The sequence below is a fragment of the Megalobrama amblycephala genome, linkage group LG12, assembly GCF_018812025.1.
Source record: "Megalobrama amblycephala isolate DHTTF-2021 linkage group LG12, ASM1881202v1, whole genome shotgun sequence".
NCBI classification, from domain to species: Eukaryota; Metazoa; Chordata; class Actinopteri; order Cypriniformes; family Xenocyprididae; genus Megalobrama; species Megalobrama amblycephala.
Genome location: NC_063055.1, coordinates 28774573 through 28801955, shown reverse-complemented (window position 1 = coordinate 28801955; position 27383 = coordinate 28774573). Strand labels below are relative to the sequence as shown.

General features: G+C 35.1%; 1 protein-coding gene across 1 annotated transcript in view; it reads right to left on the bottom strand.

The window, feature by feature from the left end:
* The window catches only part of lrrc75ba (leucine rich repeat containing 75Ba), a 44116-nt gene that overhangs the window by 2909 nt on the left and 13824 nt on the right, over positions 1-27383 (bottom strand). Inside the window, exons 3-4 of the mRNA XM_048210523.1 lie at positions 22157-22269; positions 658-1003 (exon numbers count right to left, since the gene is read on the bottom strand). Of these exons, the coding sequence (XP_048066480.1) occupies positions 658-1003; positions 22157-22269 (459 nt within the window). The remainder of the gene's footprint in view (positions 1-657; positions 1004-22156; positions 22270-27383) is intronic.

Below are 27383 nucleotides of genomic sequence, written 5' to 3'. Positions count from 1 at the left end.
ATGAATTAACAATAAGCAACAATAATTATTCTTGTAGGTTAATGTTAATTTCTTAATTATAATATTGTTCATTGTTAACTCATGTTTGTTTATAATGAAAGTTTAAAATAATATATTAGTATAGGTCGTAATTAACAAGATTTAAAAATGCTGTAAAATGACTGTTCATTGTTAGTTCAGGACACCTAAAGCATTAACTAATGTTAACAAACTACTCTTTCCTCAGGGAAAACTAGTCCCATCCAAATAGACTTTAATTATATGGTTTTCTTGTCAGTTGAAAACAGTGATGAAAAACGTGTCAAACAAATATTCATCTTGCATAACGTGATTCACCCAAGAAGAACATGATCCTGGATCAACATCCTTGATGGTCCTTGTTCAACATTAAAGTGAGGAAGAAGATTATGCTTAAGGCTTGGGGATATGAATGATAGGTATACAAAGTTCTTGTCTCTAATTTTAGGGGTAGGTTAGGCTTAAGGCTCTTTGTTCAAAGAATACTGCTCCAGGAGCATCAAGGATGTCCTACTTGGCTAATCCATGTTGTGCCTATATCTTGCAGTACAACCGTGTTACACACAAAAAGAAGTATTTATCACTGTGTTAATACTATTAAGGGGGACTGTGATTGATTTTAAGATTCTTTTGTTTTACCTGTGGCATGGTAAATATGTCCACATTGTTGCCCAGGTCAATCCAGGCAAGACATGTGAACTTCTTGGATTCTTTGAGGGCTTCACTCAGATCTTTAAGGATGCCAAGAGTCAGACGGTTCCCATTGAGAGCCAGTGTTGTGAGTTTGGGCAATGCACCCAGGAAGGGCAGAAGTAGACGTAGGCCCTCGTCCCGGAGCTCAGTGAAACTAAGATCTACGGATATCACAGCGCCCCCACTGGTCTGGAGGTAATACGCCACATGCCGTATGTCGCGAGTTGATAAAGGGATGCCAGAGAGGTCCACCGAGTCGCTACAGAGCTTCTTCTGAAGTGTTGTTTTAAGACTGAAAAGTAGAGAAAAAAACAATTATTATATACTGAGGAATTAAATGAGACAACTAAAAAAAAAAAAGATATATAAGCATTCGGGTGATTTGGACTGTAAATCTGACCATTTATAATGCTGCGACTTTAACAAATTGTGATTTGGATATTTGGTCTATATTAAAATCCTTCTCTTCTGGCAAGGAGCAGGGTCCTGTAATAACTTTCTGTTTCCAGTATTTTAATCTCTAGAGACAGGGGAAAGGAAGACCACTGTGGTGGGCTCAGAGTGTGGGATATGTCAGTGAGTGTTACATGTACTTTACTGTCCAGTCTTTGTCTAAAAAAGATCAAATCCGAGCAATTGTATCATAATCCATAACAATCTTTCATTAATTATGTGCTGAGGAAAAGTAGGCTACACTTAATCAAAACGAGTGTTTTTTCAGCAAATTTGCCTGTATGGATTGCATTAGGATTACATCTTACCAACAATTAATTACAAATGTAGCAATTACATGTTTATTTATTAAGTAATTTCACTGTTTAGTACAAGCTTGAGAAGTAGCTTTTGGGAAGAACATTGCATATATAAAACAGAAGAAACATAAAAACTGAGTACACAGTTAGTTATTGACTGACATCTGTGCTTGCCAACTCATGAGAAGCAACTGTTTGCACTGGAATGTATGTAAATGTCACCTTTATTGCAACAATACTGATAAACATCTATTCAATGAAAACTATCCTTTGCAATTCTTTGTTCAGCGACTTAGTCATATATACATTTTATGTGCACATATCCTCCAGCTTCATTAGCTGCCATCGAGAGCCTTTGCAGAGATCAGATAAGAGCTTTAAGAGCTTTTCTTGCATGTATTGCTTGTTATGAGTCTTTGACTTGCCCATTCTTTTGAGTCTATTGCTGAGCATTTAGCCAGTTGCAATGTCTAAAGTCATGAAAAGATTTCTCAGGTACTCTCTGATGTACATTCATAGTACTGTAGGCTTAAATGCAGCCCATAATGCTTCTACCACAATGCTCTTTGATATGAGGTTATTTGGCAAAGCTATACATATCTTGGACACTTCAGTCATGCAAATATATTTCTTTTGAGAAGCTTCTTTCTTTGAGGACTTGGGTAGAGAAAAGTTGTGCAGTCATTTTTTTCTCATGTACTTGCCTGCAAATTAATTAAATTGCAGAAATTAGTGCAAACTGTTATTTAATGTGTTGTTGAGAACACGTTATTATACAGTTTTTTACCATACTTGCTACAAACATTAAGTTTTAGCTCATGCATAAACAATATAAACACATGAATTGGTGTGAAGAAATCATCAATTAATTGTCTTTATTTTGAATTGTTTTGATTCTAATTAAAAAAAAAAAATTGTACTGGAGAAACATACAGTCTATAAGAGGAGGTATTTTTAGAGATCTAGAAAACCTCCTAAAGTATTATTTTCTTTTCAAATCATTTCTGAAGTAAGGTTCACATTCAGAGTTCTATTGTTCTGCCAAGCCGTGCTGAAAACTGGATCCCTGCCACTGATGAAAGCTGCTGTTATGAGTTTTTTTCTTTTTCTGATGATGGTTGCAGGCATCAGTGCCTTTCTACTCACCCACAATAAATCTTTACACTCTCAGAATGTTTCAGTGTACAGTTGCTAAGAAATTCATATTTAGTTCAAAATACAACATTCAACTGAACTTGAAGATTAGACAAGTCAAAACTTGCTCTTTTGATTGGAAAAGAATAAGAATATTTTAGAATTATAACAGAAATTATTTAAAAAAGAGATAAGAATGTTTATTAGAAGGTGTAATTCGATGTTAAAATACTTTCTCCTTTCCCAGTCTTTGACAAGTCAAATATAAGCCATTCATTTGTGAAAAGGTAGTGCACTTAATTGTACTTGTAGTGTACTATATTTCTAAAAAACTACTTGCCGATAATAAAATATTCAGATAGAGTAGAGAACATAGAGAAGTTCAGGAAGTTTCTTCACACATTTAAGTACACTTTTAAAAGTCAACTTTGTAATAATGTCAAATTAAAAGTTTTACTTTAAAGTGCATTTTTAATTATTATGTTTTAATCTTTTTTGCTTTAAAGTAGTTATTTTGATGCTGACTGTCACTGTCACGCTAGTGTGTTATTTGATATTACATTTAAAGTTAATATATTTTAAATGTATTAAAATTCAAATTCATCATTACAAATGTGATTTTCCAAATATACTAATAAGTTTCAATATAAATGGGATTAAAGTATATTTTAGTTTACCATTATATTTGTCTGTACATTTTACGGTACATTAACCATATTTCAGAAACAGTTGAATTATAAAATTACATATGAAAATGTACTATATTCTACTTAAGTGGGTAAAAAAACCTCAAGTTTAGCTAGTTGCATTATAATACCTTTTCATTTAATTGTTAATAACATGCAATTATATGTCCGAAAACATTACTTTAATTTCACACTTAAAGGGTTAGTTCACCCAAAAATTTAAATTATGTCATGAATTACTCACCCTCATGTCATTCCACACCTGTAAGACCTTCGTTCATCTTTGGAACACAAATTAAGATATTTTTGATGAAATCTGATGGCTCAGTAAGGCTTGCATCGCCAACAATAACACTCTCGTTTTCAATACCCAGAAAGCTACTAAAACATATTTAAAACAGTTTATGTGACTACAGTGGTTCAACCTTAATATTATAAAGCGACGGGAATACTTTTTGTGCGTCAAAAATAACAAAATAGCGACTTTACTCAACAATATCTAGTGATGGGCGATTTCAAAACAGTGCTTCATGAAGCTTTACAAATCTTTTGTTTTAAATCAGTGGTTCGGAGCGCATATCAAACTGCCAGAGTCGCGTGAAAGACTTATGACGTAATGAAGCCTCGTTTACTGAAATCATGGGATTTTGGCACTCTGAATCACTGATTCGAAACAAAAGATACGTAAAGCTTCGAATCTTCATGAAGCAGTGTTTCAAAAATTCTCGTCACTTTATAATATTAACCACTGTAGTCACATGAAATGTTTTTAGTAGCTTTATGAGCATTGAAAAAGGGAGTGTTATTGCTGGCGATGCAGGCCTCACTGAGCCATCGGATTTTATCAAAAATATCGTAATTTGTGTTCCGAAAATGAATGAAGGTCTTACAGGTGTGGAACGACATGAGGGGGAGTAATTAATGACAGAATTTTAATTTTTGGGTGAACTAACCCTTTAAGTATAATCTTTTAAAAGTGTATTATTACCATATATAGTCATGCTAAAGTATACTTCTTTTAAAACCAAGTGAATTCTATCTGCTGACACGTAAGAAAATTAAACGCATAATCTTTAAAAAAATAAAGTGAATGTTAGGGAAAAAACTCCTTTCAAATCAGCACTACCTCCCCTCCACTCCTCCACAGTCCTCTATACAGAACCATTACCATATCTGTGCCAGTCTGTGAGCTTCATTTTGACCTGGTTCCATTAACAGGATCAATAAAATACAAACACATGCAGACACGCACAGAAAATCACTCAGCTCCACAGATGTACATGATAAATTCTTCATGATTTGGGCCACATGGTAACAATGCACAGTTTGAAATGGAAATATGGTGAGTCCTGCAATACACACTGCCACACAAACCGCAGGACAGAGATCAAAAGAATATTCATTTGCCAAGGAAACACACACACCCACACTCAGATGCAAATGCCTTATTACAATCCTCTCAAAGGCTGATATCTCTTCATGAAATCCCACTGACAGTCGTCCTCTATTTTCCCGTCACTGGTAGCAGGTGGCATCGCTCTTCTGTGTTTGGTCCCAAATTCAATTTATTTTCCAAATATAACTCCAGGTCCAAACCCCCTGGGGTTTATGCTGTATACGAATGTCCAAAGGCTTTATTTTGACATACAGTGGCTCTTTTAAGCTTGCTGCCTCATTTCTGCTAACTCACAATCTGATCTGCTCTGCCTTTAAACAGTGACATTTGAGGGATCTCTGTGATTAAATAGCAATAGGTTGGCCCATGAAAAGACAGCATGCTTTGATGAAATGCTGAAGAAGTTCTTTGAAGATGCTTTAGGGATCAATTTAGATAAAAAGTCAGCTAGGGAGGTGCTATTGAGAGAAAATACGATTAGTCTGACCTGCCAAACTTGCTTCGGATGTGAATTATTTAAAGACAAGGACAAATTGGTTATTAAAAACAACCAATTTTGCCATTTGGTAAAAAAAAAGAAAAAAGTTGTTAATCCTAATTTTATCTAGTTGTGCAGTAAAACATTTAAAGAGGTCATGAACTGCGTTGTTTTATAATGTTTCCTGGGGTACGCTTATAATGTTAGTGTGCTTTTTACATCAAAAATTGTCATAATTTAGAAATAAAAGGCATTTTTTGTCTGCTGTGAGAATTCAGTGTAAATGCCCACTGCTGTGATTGGCTAACATCTTTCCATTTGAAATGGCTAAGTATTACTCTCTCTTTTTAGCATGTTTTACAGCTCTCAAGGTTAACTAATCATGAAAAGTGCTGCATTATATTTAGATCTATGGCATTATATTTAGATCATGGCATGAAAGGTTGCAGAGATGAACACTGTTTTGATCACAGAAATGTTGTTGAGCACATAAAAGCAGTGATCTTGTCATTGCAACTCAATTTCTGCACACTAACGAATGCTTTCGTTGTAACTATCGGTGTAAACGCGATATATCTAAGAGATTCGTTGAATAAAATCAGAGTTTTGGCGCATGTCCAGAACTCAGTCACTGATAAACTCGCACGGCTTGATTGTCAGCTCCAGCGATTGCAAAGGGAAAATTTCATTGATCGCTTTCTTTATATAATTGAATAAAATAAAAGTTGATGAAAATAAATAACCATATTCCTAGCATAAGGATCCTTTGAAAGGAAATGTTATTTTTGTACTGTTGTATCGCTATTCTCTCCTCATCTCACTAACACACCAGTGGGTGGGGCTAGCGTTGCAATGATGGAGGCGTTGATTACTTCTGTGGAGGCGGTGTTTCACCTATCTACTATGATGGGCACATTCCAGGATCAGTCGTTCGCTGGGCCTGCTGTGGCTTAGAGCGATTATGAAATCGCAAAGGCTGTGATATTTTTTTTTCCTGATTATTAATTGATATACGCACAGAACGGCTCTGTGATCAGAAGTAAATTCTGCTCCATCTCTGAAAGCACTGCAAGACGCTTATAATTATCATTTCATATCGGTTTGAAATTTCCTTTTGTGATCTGATGTGGCTTCTTATCACAGAATGAGGCAGACAAAATATTATTTTATACAAACCTGATTCCAAAAAAGTTGGGACACTGTACAAATTGTGAATAAAAACAGAATGCAATGATGTGAAAGTTTCAAATTTCAATATTTTATTCAGAATACAACATAGATGACATATCAAATGTTTAAACTGAGAAAATGTATAATTTTAAGGGAAAAATAAGTTGATTTTAAATTTCATGGCATCAACACATCTCAAAAAAGTTGGGACAAGGCCATGTTTACCACTGTGTGGCATCCCCTCTACTTTTTATAACAGTCTGCAAACGTCTGGGGACTGAGGAGACAAGTTGCTCAAGTTTAGGAATAGGAATGTTGTCCCATTCTTGTCTAATACAGGCTTCTAGTTGCTCAACTGTCTTAGGTCTTCTTTGTCACATCTTCCTCTTTATGATGCAGCAAATGTTTTCTATGGGTGAAAGATCTGGACTGCAGTCTGGCCATTTCAGTACCCGGATCCTTCTTCTACGCAGCCATGATGTTGTAATTGATGCAGCATGTGGTCTGGCATTGTCATGTTGGAAAATGCAAGGTCTTCCCTAAAAGAGACGACGTCTGGATGGGAGCATATGTTGTTCTAGAACTTGGATATACCTTTCAGCATTGATGGTGCCTTTCCAGATGTGTAAGCTGCCCATGCCACACGCACTCATGCAACCCCTTACCATCAGAGATGCAGGCTTCTGAACTGAGCGCTGATAACAACTTGGGTTGTCCTTGTCCTCTTTAGTCCATATGACATGGCGTCCCAGTTTTCCAAAAAGAACTTCAAATTTTGATTCGTCTGACCACAGAACAGTTTTCCACTTTGCCACAGTCCATTTTAAATGAGCCTTGGCCCAGAGAAAACGCCTGCGCTTCTGGATCATGTTTAGATATGGCTTCTTTTTGGACCTATAGAGTTTTAGCCGGCAACGGCAAATGGCACGGTGGATTGTGTTCACCGACAATGTTTTCTGGAAGTATTCCTGAGCACATGTTGTGATTTCCATTACAGTAGCATTCCTGTATGTGATGCAGTGCCGTCTAAGGGCCCAAAGATCACGGGCATCCAGTATGGTTTTCCGGCCTTGACCCTTACGCACAGAGATTGTTCCAGATTCTCTGAATCTTTGGATGATATTATGCACTGTAGATGATGATAACTTTAAACTCTTTGCAATTTTTCTCTGAGAAACTCCTTTTTGATATTGATCCACTATTTTTCGCCGCAGCATTGGGGGAATTGGTGATCCTCTGCCCATCTTGACTTCCGAGAGACACTGCCACTCTGAGAGGCTCTTTTTATACCAAATCATGTTGCCAACTGACCTAATAAGTTGCAAATTGGTCCTCCAGTTGTTCCTTATATGTACATTTAACTTCCTCTTATTGCTACCTGTCCCAACTTTTTTGGAATGTGTAGCTCTCATGAAATCCAAAATGAGTCAATATTTGGCATGAAATTTCAAAATGTCTCACTTTCAACATTTGATATGTTATCTATATTCTATTGTGAATAAAATATAAGTTTATGAGGTTTGTAAATTATTGCATTCCTTTTTTATTCACAATTTGTACAGTGTCCCAACTTTTTTGGAATCGGGTTTGTAGTATAGTATTCTATACAGTGATAAAGGCTATGTCAATTAGCACTGTAAATATACTTTATTATTATGAAAATACCCAAGAAGGCTTGAAGAACTCAAACACACCATATAATGATGTTGTCGTGTGTTTATTGTCTTCATGTTTAATCAGTCAAAGCATTTGACCCTCTTTTGTTTTAGCTACAGTGCTACCTTCACATTAGGGATTTATTATATTACTTCTCTGAGGTATATGTGTTTTTTTTTTTTTTTTGCTCAAGGGCGCCCTCTGGCTTCCAGTATGAATTAACCAAAGTGTGTTTAGCATTGTTCTAATTTTAGTTATTTGAGGGATTTTAGTCTGCCTTGTTTTTTTTTTTTTTTTTTTTTTTGATGGTTTGGTTAACGACATTAATATTTGTTTTGTCTGTACTAGAGACATGTTACAGCTTTTTGATAAAGCTCTAATTGGTTTCCTTCAGAAATATGCTTCAAATTCACAATGAATGCATTTATGAATGTAAAGCGTGTCTGTGTGTGTCAAAATCATGATTAAAATCGAAATCACAATATTGATCAAAGAAATCATGATAGGGTTGTTGTTGTTTTTTTTGTCCATATCGCACAGCCCTATTAGATAGATTTTTACCATATTTTTGCCACATTTTTGTCATATTTTTACTGGAAAACAAGGAAAAAATGCTGATTTTTAAATTATTATTTTTGCATTGAGTGATGTACTGTATGTGTATATATGTACATACTGTATGTTGTGACTTCCAGGTTATGAAACATAAACTGAAACTCAAATGTGCCGTCTGTGCCACTGCAGGATGGGTAAAAGATATAAGTAATTTTAAAGTGTTATTTATCTGTTTATTTTTCTTGCGACCTGGTGCCAGTTTGAATTACAGTCACTTCGGGCTCACTACACGTTCCTTGGCAACCAGCAGCTATGAGTGACATTCATTTTCCTTACTGTCAGCTTTCGTACATTCACAGAGACTAAGCATTCTGCACTCAGACGGTGCCAATGTGTATTCCCTTCGCAGCACATTTCCAGTCTATGGAAGTATGTGAGATTATGTGACATGTAGAAGACAATATTTTGGCCATGCAGAGCTGAAAAGATTTCCTCCTCTGTCCTCATTTTCCCCCTCTAGTCTTCCCTGACGTGTCTGATTCAAGCCTCAGTCCATTTTGTTTTTGCAGAGTCATCAATGATGCAAAATACCTCCATTATTAATTCTGGCCTAAAGGTACATTCCTCCTCTTCTCTGTTTCTCTTTCACTGAAAACCCGGCTGGACTACCATACCATAATCCAATAATACATTTTTACTGCCAGTTGATTTAAAAATGTATCAAATTGAACATGACATCACATATATCAATATTTGCCAAGAAACCACCAAAACAAATGGCCTCAAAAGGTATTATATTATTTTGGCAGATGAGTAAATCATTGAATAGACATTACAAAAATTGTCTTATTTTACATATACACACGTTGCATTATTTATTACATTAAACTGATAGCCCTACTAACTATATAACAATTACAGAGGTAAAAAAGGAATGATATTTCCATATTTCCTTTGATGTTTTATTATTTTGACACCTGTGGCAATGAGAATTTACTGGGGAAAGTACAAATCTTTTCTACAGGCATACTACACATTCAGGATCGTCTCATTCTCACATTCTAAATTGCTTAACTTAATGTATGAAATCAAGTCACTTCAATCTGTTTTTGTTCACAAATGTTTGAAAAGAAGCAAGCGGCATAGCATAGTATCTTCTAATAATGAACAGATTGTTCATTAAAAAGCAAATATGCAAATCTGAACACTGAACACAAAAATGTATTCTTGCATTACTGCAGAATCCTACCTTAAATATGAATTTCTCATTTAGTGATCTGTCTAAATGAACAAAGGAAAAAGGGAAGTCACGTCTAAAATGCTAATCAGAGGCACAAGAACCAACTAACTGCTTCAAACTGGCTGACTGCATCTCTAAAACATGTTTGGCTTCATGGAAAGGCATATGTATGGAGTCAAGCTCTACTTTCTCACAGTCTCATCTGACAGACTTTTTTCTAGAAATTGTTCTGCTTTGAGAGTGAAAAGACCTACACAGTTGTATGGCAGTCGAGCATGACAAGAAGCTAGCATTAAGACCCTTTCAACTTTAGTGAGTTTTGTGGGTAGTTGTCATCAAACATGACTCTTTATATTCCCATGAAATTCTGTGTTAAAAGGGCAAATTTAAATCAGAGTAAAAAAATCTTTCTGTCAGCTTGATAAATAGAGTATATTTCATCAGTTCCAAAGATCTGTACACGTTGAAATGTTCTATATATAAAAAAAAAAAACACATAAACTTGCTTTATGAATGTATTTACATTCATTACATGTATTTTATTAAATATAAATTATATTTGTAAGTGGTTTAAAATAATTAATTATTTAGTGTTTACTTACACCAAGTGCAAATAGCCCACCTTGTTGGCAGAGGCTATTTACACAAACTCCGCCCACCAGTGTCTGATTGAGCCAGACAAAGAAATCTCTGTAATAAAAGGATCAGTGGCATGGAGAGTTCGACCCGAGTTCGAATCCGCTTTTTCCAAACTCTTTCTTCTCCCTTTTCCCATTGCATATCAGCTCGTAGACTTTTTTAAAATAAAAATGAAAAAAATATTTGTAAAAAAGTGGAAATAAAGTGTCTAACGGGTATTAAATGTGTGTGAATAAAGTGTTTAATAGGGGTAGGTGTAGGAGAGGGCTTTAGGGACAGGGAAAATGTCCCAATAGGGCAGCATATATTTATGATTTTAATAAATATAATAACCAGTGATGGGGGTGATGATACACTGGGCAACTTTTTGAGCAATGTTGCCGAGCAATATTGCTTGGGCACTTTCCGATTGAGAATGGGCAACAAATTTTGATGTAAAGTATCCAGATAGAAATTTGATACTCATTCTCAATGGGAAAGTGCCCAAGCAATATCGTTTGGCAAAGTTGCCTGCTGACATTGCTCATAAAGTTTCCCAGTGTATCATCGCCTTAACACATTACAAGTAACTTGTTACATAATCAGATGACTTTTTTTCAAGTAACTAGTAAAGTAATGCATACTTTTTCAATTTACAACAAAATATCTAAGTTGCTTTTTCAAATAGGTAACGCAAGTTTTTTGTTCACATTTATTGACTGACAGCTCTCCTGTCGAGAGAAAAATAAGAGTAAGTGCAGAAGCGTTGTGTGCGCTGTGTGAACATGATGGTTATTGTAGTTCTAGACTAAATGTGAACATGGCATGCATTTACTCATCATACTTGCATGAAAATATTCAGTCTTTCTCAAAATTAATAAAAACAGTGACTTTTTTATGCAAACCTGTTATAATTAACTATATTAAATTACACAAATATACTTTATGTATTTAATCTCACTTTATTAACCAATGTCTTTCCTGCTGACCTTCAGTGATCCAATTCAGCCATACTAATAAGCAAGAATTACTTTAGATTAGATTTAGAAATAAGAGTGTTGAACTTCCTTCTCCTGTGTCCTATTCTTCTTTAATCCAGAATAGCAGCACAGCTGAAAGGTTTGATTGAGCTGCGCTCTCTACTGTACAGGCATAAATATGTATTTCCTTCAGCCTGAAGCTTATTCATTTCAGTTTTGGTGTGAAAGGGCCTTAACATTTGCCAAAACAAAACAACAAAAACTTTTTTTTAAAACTTAAAAAAAAAAAAAAAAAAAGCAAGCCCAGCCCAGGTGAGAAAAAGTAACGCAAAAGTAATGTAATGCATTACTTTCCATAAAAAATAACTAACGCAATTACACAAAATTGTAGCGCATTACTTTTAAAGGTGCCCAAGAACTTTTTTTTTAAAAGATGTAATATAAGTCTAAGGTGTCCCCTGAATGTGTCTGTGAAGTTTCAGCTCAAAATACCCCATAGATTTTTATTTATTTTTATTTATTTTTTTTTACCTATTTTGGGGCATAATTAGAAATGAGCCGATTCAGGGTGTGTGTCCCTTTAAATCTGGTGCTCCACGCCCCAAGAGCTCGCGCTTGCCTTGAACAACATAAAAAAAGTTCAAAGCTAATATAACCCTCAAAATGGATCTTTACAAAGTGTTCGTCATGCAGCATGTCTAATCGCGTAAGTACAGTGTTTATTTTGATGTTTACATTGATTCTGAATGAGTTTGAGGCTATGCTCCGTGGCTAACGGCTAAAGCTACACTGTTGGAGAGATTTATAAAGAATGAAGTTGTGTTTATGAATTATACAGACTGCAAGTGTTTAAAAATGAAAATAGCGACGACTCGTCTCCGTGAATACAGTAAGAAACGATGGTAACTTTAACCACATTTAACAGTACATTAGCAACATGCTAACGAAACATTTAGAAAGACAATTTACAAATATCACTAAAAATATCATGTTATCATGGATCATGTCAGTTATTACTGCTCCATCTGCCATTTTTCGCTATTGTTCTTGCTTGCTTACCTAGTCTGATGATTCAGCTGTGCACATCCAGACGTTCTGCCCTTGTCTAATGCCTTTCATAATGTTGGGAACATGGGCTGGCATATGCAAATATTGGGGGCGTACACCCCGACTGTTACGTAACAGTCGGTATTATGTTGAGATTCGCCTGTTCTTCGGAGGTCTTTTAAACAAATGAGATTTATATAAGAAGGAGGAAACAATGGTGTTTGAGACTCAGTGTATGTCTTTTCCATGTACTGAACTCTTGTTATTCAACTATGCCGAGGTAAATTCAATTTTTGAATCTAGGGCACCTTTAAAAGTAACTTTCCCCAACACTGATAATAACATACACTGAATATGTTGTTGTTATTATTGCATACTGTTTTATAATGTACTACAATATACTGAGGTGCTTAGTGTAAATTGCATTTATATCTATTTGAACTTAGTGTAAATAGCATCTGCCAATAAATTACTTTTGCACTTCAAAAAAGCTTGGAGTCAGCAAGTAAATTAAATTAATAAAAAGTAAAGTAAATTAATACTTTTAATCAGCAAGGATGCATTAAATTGATCAAAAGTGACAGGAAAGACATAATGTTTAAAAAGATTTCTACTTCAAATAAATGCTGTTCTTTTGAACTTTCAGAAGAAAAAAAGAACTTTGAATATTGAAAATAATAAGAAATGTTTCTTGAGCATCAAATCAGCATATTACAATGATTTCTAAAGGATCATGTGACACTGAAGAAAGGAGTAATGATGCCATCACAGGAATAAATTACATTTTAAAATATATTACAATAGAAAACAGTTGTAACAATAAAATGTAACAATATTTTAAAAAATGTTTTTACTGTATTTTTGGATCCAATAAATATAGCCATGGTGAGCAAAAAAAAAAAAAAAAAGACTTCTTTTAAAAGCATTAAAAAATTTACCAACCCCAAACATTTGTGTATTATGGACATCATTTACAGTGAGTTTTTGTCCCCACCAATTTATAGTCAAGAAACTGGCACTGGGATGATTAGGTACGCTAACAGATAACTTTATCAACATATTATAGGTCTCCCTGGTGTGTGTGTATGTGTTTGTCTGACTATGCTGGTGGTCTAAAAATAGGACAAAAGATATCAAAAGTCTTCCATCACAAAGCAAACATGATTGTGAGTGTGATTATTTAGCAAAACCCAGACACAAGTAGTAAAGCCGGTTTTCAGGGGCCTGTTCTTCATCCCTGAATGGGTCTGAACGGCTTTGTGAGGTGAGAGATGATGCAGAGGATACTGAAAGCTAAAAACCAACCAAGCAGAATGAGTGACAGAGAAAAGGAAGACAAGTGCTACAAAGACAGGCCTCCCACCTCCGTTGGCATGGCAATGGCTGTTTTCTACCTGAGTGGATGCTTTCACACCTTTGATCAGCGTGAGATTCAGACTCACACCCGCCTCCAGGAGCAGATGCTGGTCTGTCTTTCTATGAAGGCCTGCAAATAACACTAACACATCATGGCCTTAACTGAGCACAGGTATACAACACAGAAGTAGAGAAACTGCCAATTACACGCCATTTGAGAAGAGAATGACCAGTCGCTGAAATTAGAATCACAAATATGGATTTGAACCAACATGAGGGTGAAAAACTGATGACAGAATTTGTTTGTGTAAACGAATCTTTAAAATCTCTGGGATCTCAGATTTACCGCTGAGAAATAAACCCTAGTAATCTTGCATGTGTCTCCACTAGAGCTTCATAAACTGCTTATATTTGCCAACACGCCAATTCGTAATCAAAACCAGACATTGCAACAGGAACTCAAACATTGCTTATCTAATTCTTCCAAAACCAGATTATCTAGACTATGCAATCCACATTAAGTTTATAGCTTGAAAGTTTTGGGAAACAATTGTTATATATATTAGGAGTTTAATTTTGCTTGGCTACTGTGCAAAGAAAGAAAATGTAGCCTTGCTGCATAAACTGGCAATTTCATGACCCTGCCAAATGGTTACATCAATAAATGAACACACAATCAGTAAGCCGCAATCTGTTATTATGCTAGTCCCTAATTATAAATCAGGTAGGACCACTGGGTGAATGTCAAGTCGCATAATTAATATTCATGAGCTCACAAGTTTCATGCCATCTCTTATTCTCTTGTTTCATGGTGTCTATGACTTGTTGATTATGTTGATTATGGAAACGTTCTAGTTTTGCTGGTTTGCTCTCTTAGACTATACGTCTACTAGTCTCAGCCTCAGACGCCATGCCCACGGACCATTGGCTGAATGTCTGAAGCATATGGCACACTTATCTGGAAACACTTCACTTGAATTCTACAGGATGTGTAGGAGACGTGTGTGTCACGTTCTTTAACGGTCCACTTGGAAACGAATGCTGTGATGCTAAACCAGCTCGTGGAAGAAGAACGCCATTGTGTTTATAACTGTGACAATGAGCGCTTATCGGGATCAACTAAATGCTATATTTTCAAAAGTATGTGAAGTTCGCTGCTCCATTGTTGCAGTAAACTTGCACAATTTTCTCGAATGAATAATATTATCGGTCTGTTATTGCAGGGACATTTACATTTTCAGGCCCCTAAACATGACGCGGAACCAAACGAATTTTGATTGGATGCATTACATGTCAGTCAAATGTCCTCTTGGGCGGTCCTTGACCAATGAATGCTGCAATAGAGTCCAGACCTTCTGCCTTAAGTCTGAAGGTCTGGCTACGCAAGACTATACGTCTACAAACATTTAAAGCCTTTTTCTCTGAAAAGTGAGCTTTTTGAAGACGCTCTCTTAAAGTCGGCATGAAATCAAAATTGACCCTATTTACTTTGTTAGTGCATATTATTAGTCTTGTGGTGAACAATTAATCCGTGCAAGTTAAAACACACACTGTAAAATCCAATAAGTTCAGAATACTCAAAACATTTGAGGAAACGTATTACCTCAAAACATTTAAGTAAACTAACTCATTTTTTTAAAGTTGGTAGAACTTAAAATTTTAGTGACAAGTGGGGCGGGGCTGAGAGCCATGGAAGCGGATCAAGGCCAGTGTGGTGCACGGGTGTCTCTCACTAACAATCCCGTTACCAGCATCCCTTTCCTAACTCATCATAATGTTAATTACATACAGTTAATTTACATAAAAAACACATTCAGATCTTGGTTAAATGTTACATAGCAAATAACACATGCTATTATAACTATCAGAGAGACTGTCATTACATACTTGCATATATGTAATCAAACAACATATGTGGTCTTAAATGTTTTGCAGCTCATCCTCAACCTAACCACAGGCTCTACTCTTCACCACAGTGGTAACCCTACAAAACTAACATAACAGAACCCCCCTGAATCCCAACATAACACAACATTAAACATTAACGTATATCTCCATATGTTAATCTTGTGCAAAAACACACAAAATAACACTTAATTTCAACAGTTATTTATATGGTCTGACGCAAAGCATGCTGGGAATTAGAAATCTGCTGCAGCTCAACTCAATCATATTAAGTTCAGCTTACTACAATGAAATTTTGAGTTCATGCAACTTTTTTCTATTAAGTACAATGAACTTTCATTATTATTTGAGTGAAACAAACTCATTTAATTTAATAATTTCACTGTTCGGTTTTACAGTGCAGAATTTAATTGTTTGTTGCGGTAATCTTTAATCAAAATCTGAAAAGTTACTTCCGGTCTGGAATAGCGTTCCTTCTCTGATGATGTCAGTTTGACGACTTGGGTTGAAAACGCGTAAACCACTCTTCTGCAACCGTTAGTCTGCTATGAGCGAGAGACGGAGAGGAGGAGCGCTAAAGTAAAACCTTGCCCTCTATTCAATATTCCGTTTCGCTTGGAAATACGTCACAACACTGGAGAAAAGTCATTTGCAACTTCCGGTTCACAGGGACTTTAAAATTTTAAAATGGCATTTTCGTGTTGTAGTGTGGACTGTGAAAACGGAGGTATTTGAAAACTATGATGCATGTTTAGTCATTTGACACATATTGTACCAATAGCTATTCCAACGCAATCCCAAAGCAATTCGTACGCATTTTATAAGGTGGCTAATTCATACGAATTCGTACAACCTCACTTTTCTACACCCCACTGATGGGTAGGTTTAGGGGCGGGGTTAGGGGTGGTTCTTACTGGTGACACTTTTGAAAAATTGTACGAACTAGCCACCTCGTAAAATACATAAGAATTGCCGTGAGATCAGGTTGGCTATTCACTTTCAAAGTGTTGCTAAAGATACATGCTACTTTGTACAATCTTCAAATTACATTACTGCAAAGGTCACCGAAAATTTCTTCTCAATTGCTGTCCTGCGGCAAAACATGACAACAGTTGAGTTTTAGACCATACATGGGATGGCGAGAAGAATAGCGTGAAAACTTTATTATGTTTGGCCTTTCGGTATCATTTTAGTGAGCTTTAATTTCATTTTACAAATGCACAGTAAGATGGAAGTAACATGGATGAGAAATTTTGGAAAACACTTGAAAACATTTTTCAACATTCATAGAATGATTTCTGAAGGATCATGTGACACTCATTGTAATGATATTTCACAAAATGACTGTTTTATCTGTATTTTTGATCAAATAAATGCAGCCTTGGTGAGTATAAATTAAAAAGCTAAAAAAAATTAAAGAACATAACATTAAAAATCTTACCAACCTCAAACTTTTGAATGGTAGAGTAGGTCATTTAAATACCTCAGATCCGTCACTGTATTCATGCATCAATGTCTGTGATCAATTACAATCATCAGCCATTGCAAAAACACATTGCAAGCATAAAATGTTGATGCAAGGGTAGTAGAATTAATTGTGCATCTCTAATACATGTGAAAGCAAAAAAAATACATTAAGCCAACCAACAGATTGTGCTTGTGTAGGCCTATGTCTGATCATGCATGTGTCGGTCTGGTAAAATCAGACAATCCACAACAGTCGCTTTACACTGCCAATCAAAGATATGAGCTAATAGAATGATGGTCGTCTCTCATGCAGATTCACCATAATACCTGTCTTACACTCTTGATCAAGCTGCAAGAAACCACACACAAAAGAACCGGCACAACATGAAATCCTGCTTCTTTCATCGCCACTTGGATCTCTCTCTTCCTCCCTCCGTCCGTTTTGCATAATCAGACAGTTTTGCTCCATTTTTCCTATCATGCAACACCCTGATATTACATTAATCATTTCCCCACTGTATAATTACATTATCTTCAGTCGCCATCCATGCAAGTTAAACCCCAATGAAAGTCTGAGGATGTCTCTAGAAGAGAAGAGCAACCTAATGCAGATCCATCAAAAGTGAACAGACACATATAAATCTGTCAATTCAAATATAGCCAACGCTCTTTCTCATTTCGTTTTTCATTTCCATGTAAATGGAGCTGGATTACAGTGATATGGCACCTAATAGGACCAGCATGCAATCGTGAAATGAAAAATAGTGGATGAGGAGGCACACATATGACGTAACCTATATAATAACTCAATAAATATTCTCTGAGAACAGTCAGAGATGTCTTAATATCATATGCAATTTTGCTTCTTAAGTAAATGCATCTGGTTTTATATTTATTTTTAGGTATTGTACCGGACAAAAGAGAAAGATATCGATTGAGAAATTATTTTTTGTCATTTTGTCTAGTCCTTTGCTCTAAGGCCATACAATTTTCTTAATTTCACTCTTTTGAAAAGCATGTTCTTCAGTCTGTGCCTGGTTTCTGTAGTGTAGAGCAGCAACGACCTGCGGACTCTCTGTTTGTCAGATTGACTTATATGAACACAAAGCTCTAGGGAGAGTATAACAGATCCTCCAAAACAGAGCTCCTGAACACACACACACACACACACACACGTTCGTTTTTTGTGAATTGTGGGGACATTCCATAGACGTAATGGTTTTTATACTGTACAAACTGTATTTTCTATCCCCCTACACTACCCCTACCCCTAAACCTACCCATCACAGGAAACTGTGCACATTTTTACTTTCTCACAAAAACTCATTCTGTATGATTTATAAGCCTTTTGAAAAGTGTGGACATGGGGTAATGTCCTCATAAGTCACCTCTTCTTGTAATACCCATGTCATACCCATGTCATTATACAAATTTGTGCCCTGATATGTCACAAAAACGTGCACACACACACACAAACTGCAGAGCAATCTTGTCAGAATCTCTCATCACACAGAAAGTTGGCACCACTGCCAATAAAGCCAAATTAGATGAACACACACACACACACACACACACACACAGATTTGTTTTGCTATCTTAGTGAGGACATTCCAATGGTTTTTATACTGTACAAACTGTACATTCTATACCCCTACTCCTAAACCTACCCATCACAGAAAACATTCTGCAATTTTACATTTTTAATAAAGCATTGTTTAGTATGTCTTTAAATCTATTTTAAATATGAGGATTCATGAAATGTCATAATACCAGTGTAATACCCATGCCATTATACAAATTTGTGTCCTCATAAATCACAAAAATGCACGCACGCACACACACACACACACACACACGCACGCACACACACAAAAGAACCATGGTGATATAATACCTTGTTTTTGGACATATATGACCGTAATAGCATGTTTTTTTAACATGTACCATGGTATTCTTTGAAGTAGCTTGGAGCTTCCATGTAAATAATATTGCACATGCATATATTAATCATGGAGTACCATTGTACACTTATATATAAAAGTACATGGTATTACACTGTAAAAAATCTAAATAAGTATCAGTTTTTCCAGGTAAAAAAAAAAAGAAAAAAAAAAGATACATTTGCATGAAAAGTATAATTGTGAAAGATAACATTTTTTCAGAGACTTATTTTTAATAATATAATATAATATAATATAATATAATATAATATAATATAATATAATATAATATAATATAATAATATATTTTCTTGCATAAAAAAACTACCCTGCATAATACACGAGTATGTATTAGTGTGAAAATCTCTCATTTTCACACTAATACATACTCTCTCATCCACTTTCTGCTTTATCCTCCCCTGAGAGCCTAAAGGTAATGGAGCAGGGCAGCATGGTTAATTCAGTATGTGGAAAAACTGTATTGAGCAGAGGCAATGGATTCAGGGCGCACGTAATGGCCATGTGGGTGGTACACATACATTTATTCACTTTTCAACAAGCACACAAATATGCAAAATATATTCTGCAACCATTGACTGGTGCTTGTATAACACACTGCAAACTGGTTGCTCTAATTAATTTAATTAATCAGGTGAAGTGAACAGATTTATGTTAGATAACTAAGGTTCGGAAGTATTACACACCCAAGTCACAAAGGTTTATGGCTCTCTCTTCAGACAGCACTTCCCAGATCCAGCAGCAGTGCTGTTAAAAAGACTCTACTAATCAATAGCAGAGATGAAGGGGGGCTGAGATTAATGGGCCAGTGGTGGCAGGCCAAACAAGCTCTAATTTGTTACACTCATCTATAATCACACAGTCTGAAACTGCTACCAGATTTCTGTTCAATAACTCATGGAACAGATCTGAAGTTTATGCAAATTTCAGAAGATTTCCAAGGTCTTAAAAGCGAAGGAAATGGAAAACTGATGTGGACCAGTGTTATCTAAAACTGAAACTATTAAACTATCAAAATCATTTTATTATGAATAAAATTGTTGTGAATGGAAATAAAGCTGAAATAACAAACTATAAATATTAGATGTAAACTTAAATTTAAAGTTAATGTAGAAATAAATATGAATTGTTACCTTGGCAACTAACAACTAACTAACTGGGGGGGGGTCACATTTAGTTCTTATTTTGGTTTGTGTCTCATTGTTTCCTGTTACCTTTGTTCTATTTTCCCGCTCCTGTGCGTCTATATTCTAATTGGCTCACGTAAATATTAAAGGGTTAGTTCACCCAAAAATGAAAATGATGTCATTAATGACTCACCCTCATGTCGTTCCAAACCCATAAGACCTTCGTTCATCTTCGGAACACAGTTTAAGATATTTTAGATTTAGTCCGAGAGCTTTCTGTCTCTCCATTGAAAATGTCCATGTCCATGTCCAGAAAGGTAATAAAAACATCATCAAAGTAGTCCATGTGACATCAGTGGGAAGTTTTTGAAGCATCGAAAATACATTTTGGTCCAAAAATAACAAAAACTACGACTTTATTCAGCATTGTGTTCTCTTCCGGAATACTTTCCATTGAATTGATTCCATTGAACTGATTCCATTGAATTGATTCCATTGAATTGATTCCATTGAATTCCTTCATCTGTCGGCGTTGGTAATGCACTTTTACGTCGCCGTGGTTGTTTTTGGCGATTAGGACATCCGCGACATGCACACTATTTAAAAAACATAGCAATACCAAAATACAAACAATGTAGAATAGCTTGAATACAGCGTGCGTCTCCCTCAGACTGTAAACGAAGCTCGGGCGCACCAGATAACACGTCATCAGCGTCTTACATCAGCAGCGTCACTGCGGAGTCGTGAACCACACTCCGGAGCAGAAGGGGGTGGTAATGCACCAATAAGCTGGATGCCAACCGCCGTAAAACAGGGAAGAAGATGAAGAAGAAGCGGAGTTGTGAACGCGAATTGACAACAGACCCGGAAGAGAAGACAATGCTGAATAAAGTCGTTGTTTTTGTTATTTTTGGACCATACATTACCGTACATACATTTTCAATGGAGGGACAGAAAGCTCTCGGACTAAATCTAAAATATCTTAATATCTTAATATCTTATCGCCAAAAACAACCATGGCGATGTAAAAGTGCATTACCAACGGCGAGAGATGAAAGGATTCAATGGAATCAATTCAATGGAATCAATTCAATGGAAAGGATTCCGGAAGAGAAGACAATGCTGAATAAAGTCATAGTTTTTGTTATTTTTGGACCAAAATGTATTTTCAATGCTTCAAAAACTTTTAACTAACCCTCTGATGTCACATGGACTACTTTGATGATGTTTTTATTACCTTTCTGGACATGGACAGTCTACCGTACATACACTTTCAATGGAGGGACAGAAAGCTCTCGGACTAAATCTAAAATATCTTAAACTGTGTTCCGAAGATGAACGGAGGTCTTATGGGTTTGGAGCGACATGAGGGTGAGTCATTAATGACATCATTTTCATTTTTGGGTGAACTAACCTTTTAAACATTCGCCCAGGAACACTCAGGTACATGACATAAAATTAGAAGAGCCTTCTGTCTGTATTGCCTTGACTTGTTTGCTCACTGTTTTGCTATTATTCTCACGCTTTGACTCGTTCACTAAACTGAACAGCCAATCAGAGTTCTCTCTCGCCCAACGTCGATTCAGCATGTAGAATCGGAAAAACCCGAAGGCGTTGACTAGAGCCAACGGTGCAGAACACACTGGGAAAACTTAAAAACGGTCTGCCGTTGCCTGACGGCTGATCATCAGCTTGGCTTAATTCCTGAGATCTCCTGCGTTTTTCAGAGTTATGTTGTACTAAAGAGTTTTCTGTTATATCCTTATCGTTGTGCACTTCATTGCAGCCACTCAACCCCTGACAATAATATAATATAAGCTGGAGTAAATACTATATCTGTTTTAGCATTAATGATGAAGGATGGAATGAAATAATTATTCTGATGTTTTGATGGCATGTAAAACAGGGAAAGTTTCTCACCAGGCCTGGGCCTTTCGCCGTGTCATACTTTTTCTAAGCCACTTGGAGTGAGGGGTCAGGTGGTAGATGAGCTGTCTGCAGATTTTATCAGTTGACTTCAGTGTCTCCAAGTCCTGAAAAAATAACATGAATAGAAAGGCACAATAAGAATGAAAAAAGAGTCGCCTGCAGCATGAAGTTCTCATTTTCTGCAAGAAAACAAAATAAATCACTACATAAGGAGCAGATCTTTTTTTCTGAAGTTTGATGGATTTTTTAAGATCTAAATTTAGATTTGTACCAAAATACATCAGAAAAATAATCTTCTCGAGACTTAAAACAGTAATCTCCTCTGATATATAATCCAGATCGGCTTTGTGTCATTTTTTTGTCTTGTCGTTTTACAAAGATGGCCGTCTGAAGCTTTGAATCATTAAACACTTTCAATGTGTACCAGCCAAATCTGACTAATTTCTCAGATACAGATCAGTGAAAGACAAGACCAAACAAAAATATTCAAGATGATTAATTCAAATCATCTTTAAACGAATTAGCTTTTTTGGCAGGTCAATCTGTCTCTGTCTGTGCTGTCTTGTACAAGTATTCTCAACATAAGAGAGCTTTTTGCCTTTAAACTTAAATTAGAAAACTCGTCGATTTTAATTTCAGAGAAAGTTTTTATTCACATCTAAACAATGTCATCTGAAAACTCGTTGAAGTTTGAACAGTGGCAGTATGGTTGTTGTAGTTAACTTTACCCATGATCACACAGGACCAGAGCATGGTCGCATAGATGACACAATTTGTTAACCCCAGATGTAAAAAGTACAAACTGTATTACTGCAGATCGCTGCTGTGGTTTTTGATGTCACAATACAGCCAATATTTTACTGCAGTGTTGCCTTCTATTAATATCTTGCACCCTGCTTAGATGGAAATCTCTGGACCTCCCACTGGCACAAGCGAGGTGATGGTTTCACATTTAGAGATGCAAACCTGGTAAGAACGCACTGACTGTAGGAGGTGGAATAAATCATGTCATCAAATATTTATGCTGGAACAGGTGTGATGTTAAACCAATGCCATTTAATACCCTCGTGAAACCAATTCCCTTAACTTTTCCTCTTTGTAACGTAAAATGCAAAAATCTGAGGTGCAAATTCAATTCACAGTTGGACAATTTTAGTCTGTAATATTTAGACTGCAAACCTGCTTAAAGTGGACACTAAATGTGATTTTTTTAAAAAGTACAGTCATTGTTTTCAGCTCAAGCAGTTTTATGCATATTATATATACCATATTTACAAAAGTTAGTCTGGCAACAATTAATGTTTTATTTCCACCTGTGGAATTTAGTGATCATTTTTTAAAAGATGATCATATGATGGTATGGATGGTATATTGTATGGAAGGTTCTTTCCTTAAAAAAAAAAAAAAATAATGCTTTGGTTCCTCATAATTTTGACATAAGTCAAAATTAAAAAGTCATAAATATTATGATAAAAAGTAAAAAAAATGGACTTTATATGTAATAATTATGACTTTTTCAGTATCTCATCATTTCAATTTTTGTCATAATTTTGTCTTTTAGTCATAATTAAGAATTTTTATGTCATTACTATGACTTCAGAGACTAATTCCTTAGACACAGATCAGCGAAAGACAATACCAAACAAAAAATGTCAAGATGATTAATTCAAATAATCAAAAACAAATGAGCCTTTTTGGGAAGTCAATCTGTCTCTGTCTGTGCTGTCTTATAATATTCTTGATAAATTTGAATAATTGTGACTTAGTTTATTTTGTGATTTATCTCATCGTTTTGACATTTTTTTGTCATAATTTTGAATTTTTATGTCATAATTATGACTTTTTAATCACACAATTATGGCTTGGTATGTCATAATTTTGACTTTTTGTGTCATAATAACTTTGTCTTTACTTTGACATTTCATATAATAATTGTGTCTTAGTATCTCATAATTTCCCCTTTGTCATTATTCTGACTTTTTATCTCATAATTGTGACTTAGTATCTCATAATTATAACTTGATATGTCATAATTTCGTCTTTTTACCTTACAATTCTGATGGTATGTCATAATGTGGACTTTTTGTGTCGTTATAACTTTGTCTTTACTTTGACATTTCATATAATAATTGTGTCTTAAGCCCTATTCGGACGGGATTAGTTTCACAGGGGGACATTAGAGAAATTTCTGTTTCACAGACGTACTTTGAGATTTTAATCCCGTCCGAATCTGCCATGTCTGTTTTTTTCTCACACGACCTCTGTAAAAATTCCAGAGCAAATTACCTACTGTTTTTCGTCAAACTCGGCGGTCCTCAGATAAATCTAATCCCGTCCGAATGCGAATGTCTGTGATTTCCGAAAATGTTTTTTCCAAAACGCTTTTTCTTGTGTGTTTTGGTCAACGTGAACTACCGTACAATCTCTCGCTATTGCGCAGGTATTCAAGTTTCTGCTTTTTGCGCACCGATAATGGATGTAGATGTGTTTGGTACACTGCAAAGAAATAAAAAAAATAAATCAACAAGAAGAGCCAAATCACGTAAACTGTTAAAACTGGCTAATGTAATATCAGTTTCAGGTAAGATTACTTTCATTTCTGCACTTAATTACATAACGTGTAAATTATATAAGTTAAAACTTTTTATTCCAGTGGGTTTATTATAAGAACCCAGTTCTATTAAATCATGATGATAAATGTATGTTTAGTTTTTTCACACTACAATTTTTATAAAATGTTTACAAAACACTAAATGTGTTAGGATGTTTTACTTTATATTTCAAAGTGCATTCTGAACACGTGATCTTCTGAAATGCCCACATGTAAAACACAGACACTCCTACCTCGGTAATAAACACGGAGATGTTAGTCCCGTCCGAATCCATACATAAAATCACAGACGTAGGTTGATAAGAATTGTTACTCAACGTCGTTTGGAAAACTAGTCCCGTCCGAATAGGGCTTTAGTATCTCATAATTTCACCTTTGTCATTATTCTTACTTTTTATCTCATAATTGTGACTTAGTATCTCATAATTTCAATCTTTTTTGTCATAATTTTTTACTTGTCAATTTTGACTTCTTATCTATTGATTTTGACTTAATCTCATAATTATAACTTGATATGTCATAATTTCGTCTTTTTACCTTACAATTCTGATGTTATGTTATAATGTGGACTTTTTGTGTCATTATAACTTTGTCTTTATTTTGAAATTTCATATAATAATTGTGTCTTAGTATCTCACAATTTCACCTTTGTCATTATTCTGACTTTTTATCTCATAATTGTGACTTAGTATCTCATAATTTCAACATTTTTGTCATCATTTTTTACTTGTTGTCAATTTTGACTTCTTATCTATTGATTTTGACTTAATCTCATAATTATAACTTGATATGTCATAATTTCGTCTTTTTACCTTACAATTATGATGGTATGTCATAATGTGGACTTTTTGTGTCATTATAACTTTGTCTTTATTTTGAAATTTCATCTAATAATTGTGACTTAGTATCTCATTATTTCTACTTTGTCATTATTCTGACTTTTTATCTCATAATTGTGACTTAGTATCTCATAATTTCAACCTTTTTTGTCATAATTTTTTACTTGTCAATTTTGACTTCTTATCTATTGATTTTGACTTAATCTCATAATTATAACTTGGTATGTCATAATTTCGTCTTTTTACCTTACAATTATGATGGTATGTCATAATGTGGACTTTTTGTGTCGTTATAACTTTGTCTTTATTTTGAAATTTCATCTAATAATTGTGACTTAGTATCTCATTATTTCTACTTTGTCATTATTCTGACTTTTTATCTCATAATTGTAATTTAGTATCTCATAATTTCAACCTTTTTTGTCATAATTTTTTACTTGTCAATTTTGACTTCTTATCTATTGATTTTGACTTAATCTCATAATTATAACTTGGTATGTCATAATTTCGTCTTTTTACCTTACAATTATGATGGTATGTCATAATGTGGACTTTTTGTGTCATTATAACTTTGTCTTTATTTTGAAATTTCATCTAATAATTGTGACTTAGTATCTCATTATTTCTACTTTGTCATTATTCTGACTTTTGATCTCATAATTGTACCTTAGTATCTCTAAATTGTAACATTTTTGTCATAATTTTTACTTTTTGTCAACTTTGACTTATTATCTATTGATTTTGATCTCATAATTATAACTTAAGTCATAATTTCGACTTTTTATCCAATAATTATGACTTATTATGTCATCATTTTCACTTATGTCATAATTACGATTTATCAAAGAATTATCTTTTTCTTATGTAGCTAAAATGGGCGTTCACAGTATTGTATCCTGTGAAGTACAGCACAATTTTTTTGTCCGTTTCTGTATCATTACCTGATTTGCATAATTCCTTTAGTTGTAACTTGGTATCAGTGGGCACAATTCCCACCTAAATGTCTGCCACACTTAGAGCCTTTTTCTGGCATCATCTTTCTAATACATTGAAATTCAGCCACTGTCACTTGCAGAGCAGGTCAGGTTGAAGCGTGCTGTTTCCTAGTGACAGATTCCTTACAGTCCTATAGTCTATACCGAGTATCACACTGAGCTTGCTGAGTCTTTAGATGAGAATGTACCCTATGACTCTGACAGAAGCACAGCAAGATCTCCATCAAATTAATTTATCTACTCCTATACCCAGCAGCAGCCTCAGGGTTCTGCAAATATATTAATCATTAGTAGAACAAGAAAAATGTAATAGTATAGATGATCTTTAATGGACAAAAATATAAGATAAGCAAGCAGACATTAGTTTTCATCAGACTGCTAGTTTCTGGTGTGCCCTGCAGCTGGTGTGGCTTACAAATCAAGACTTCAGCAGGAAAAGGGAAATCAGTCTGAGAATGCCCTGTGGTGCTGATTCAAAGATCCTGGATAGCTGTTGGGCTGACTTAAGGCGCACTGACGCTTTGCTGATCTTCAATCATAACATACTTTCAGCATATCAGCAAATTCAGACACAGTGCCTCAGACAACACTCTGAAAATATTTCAGAGAATTTATTCATTTTAGAAATGGTTGTGCGCAAGGTATTAAAACTATGCACCAATAGACTGTTTAATCTCATCCGTTTTGAGTTTATCAAGACTCGAGCTTGAAAGTTTATTGAATCAAGTCTTTAGACTAAACTAACCCTCTGCAATGCAGACTAGGTTATAAAT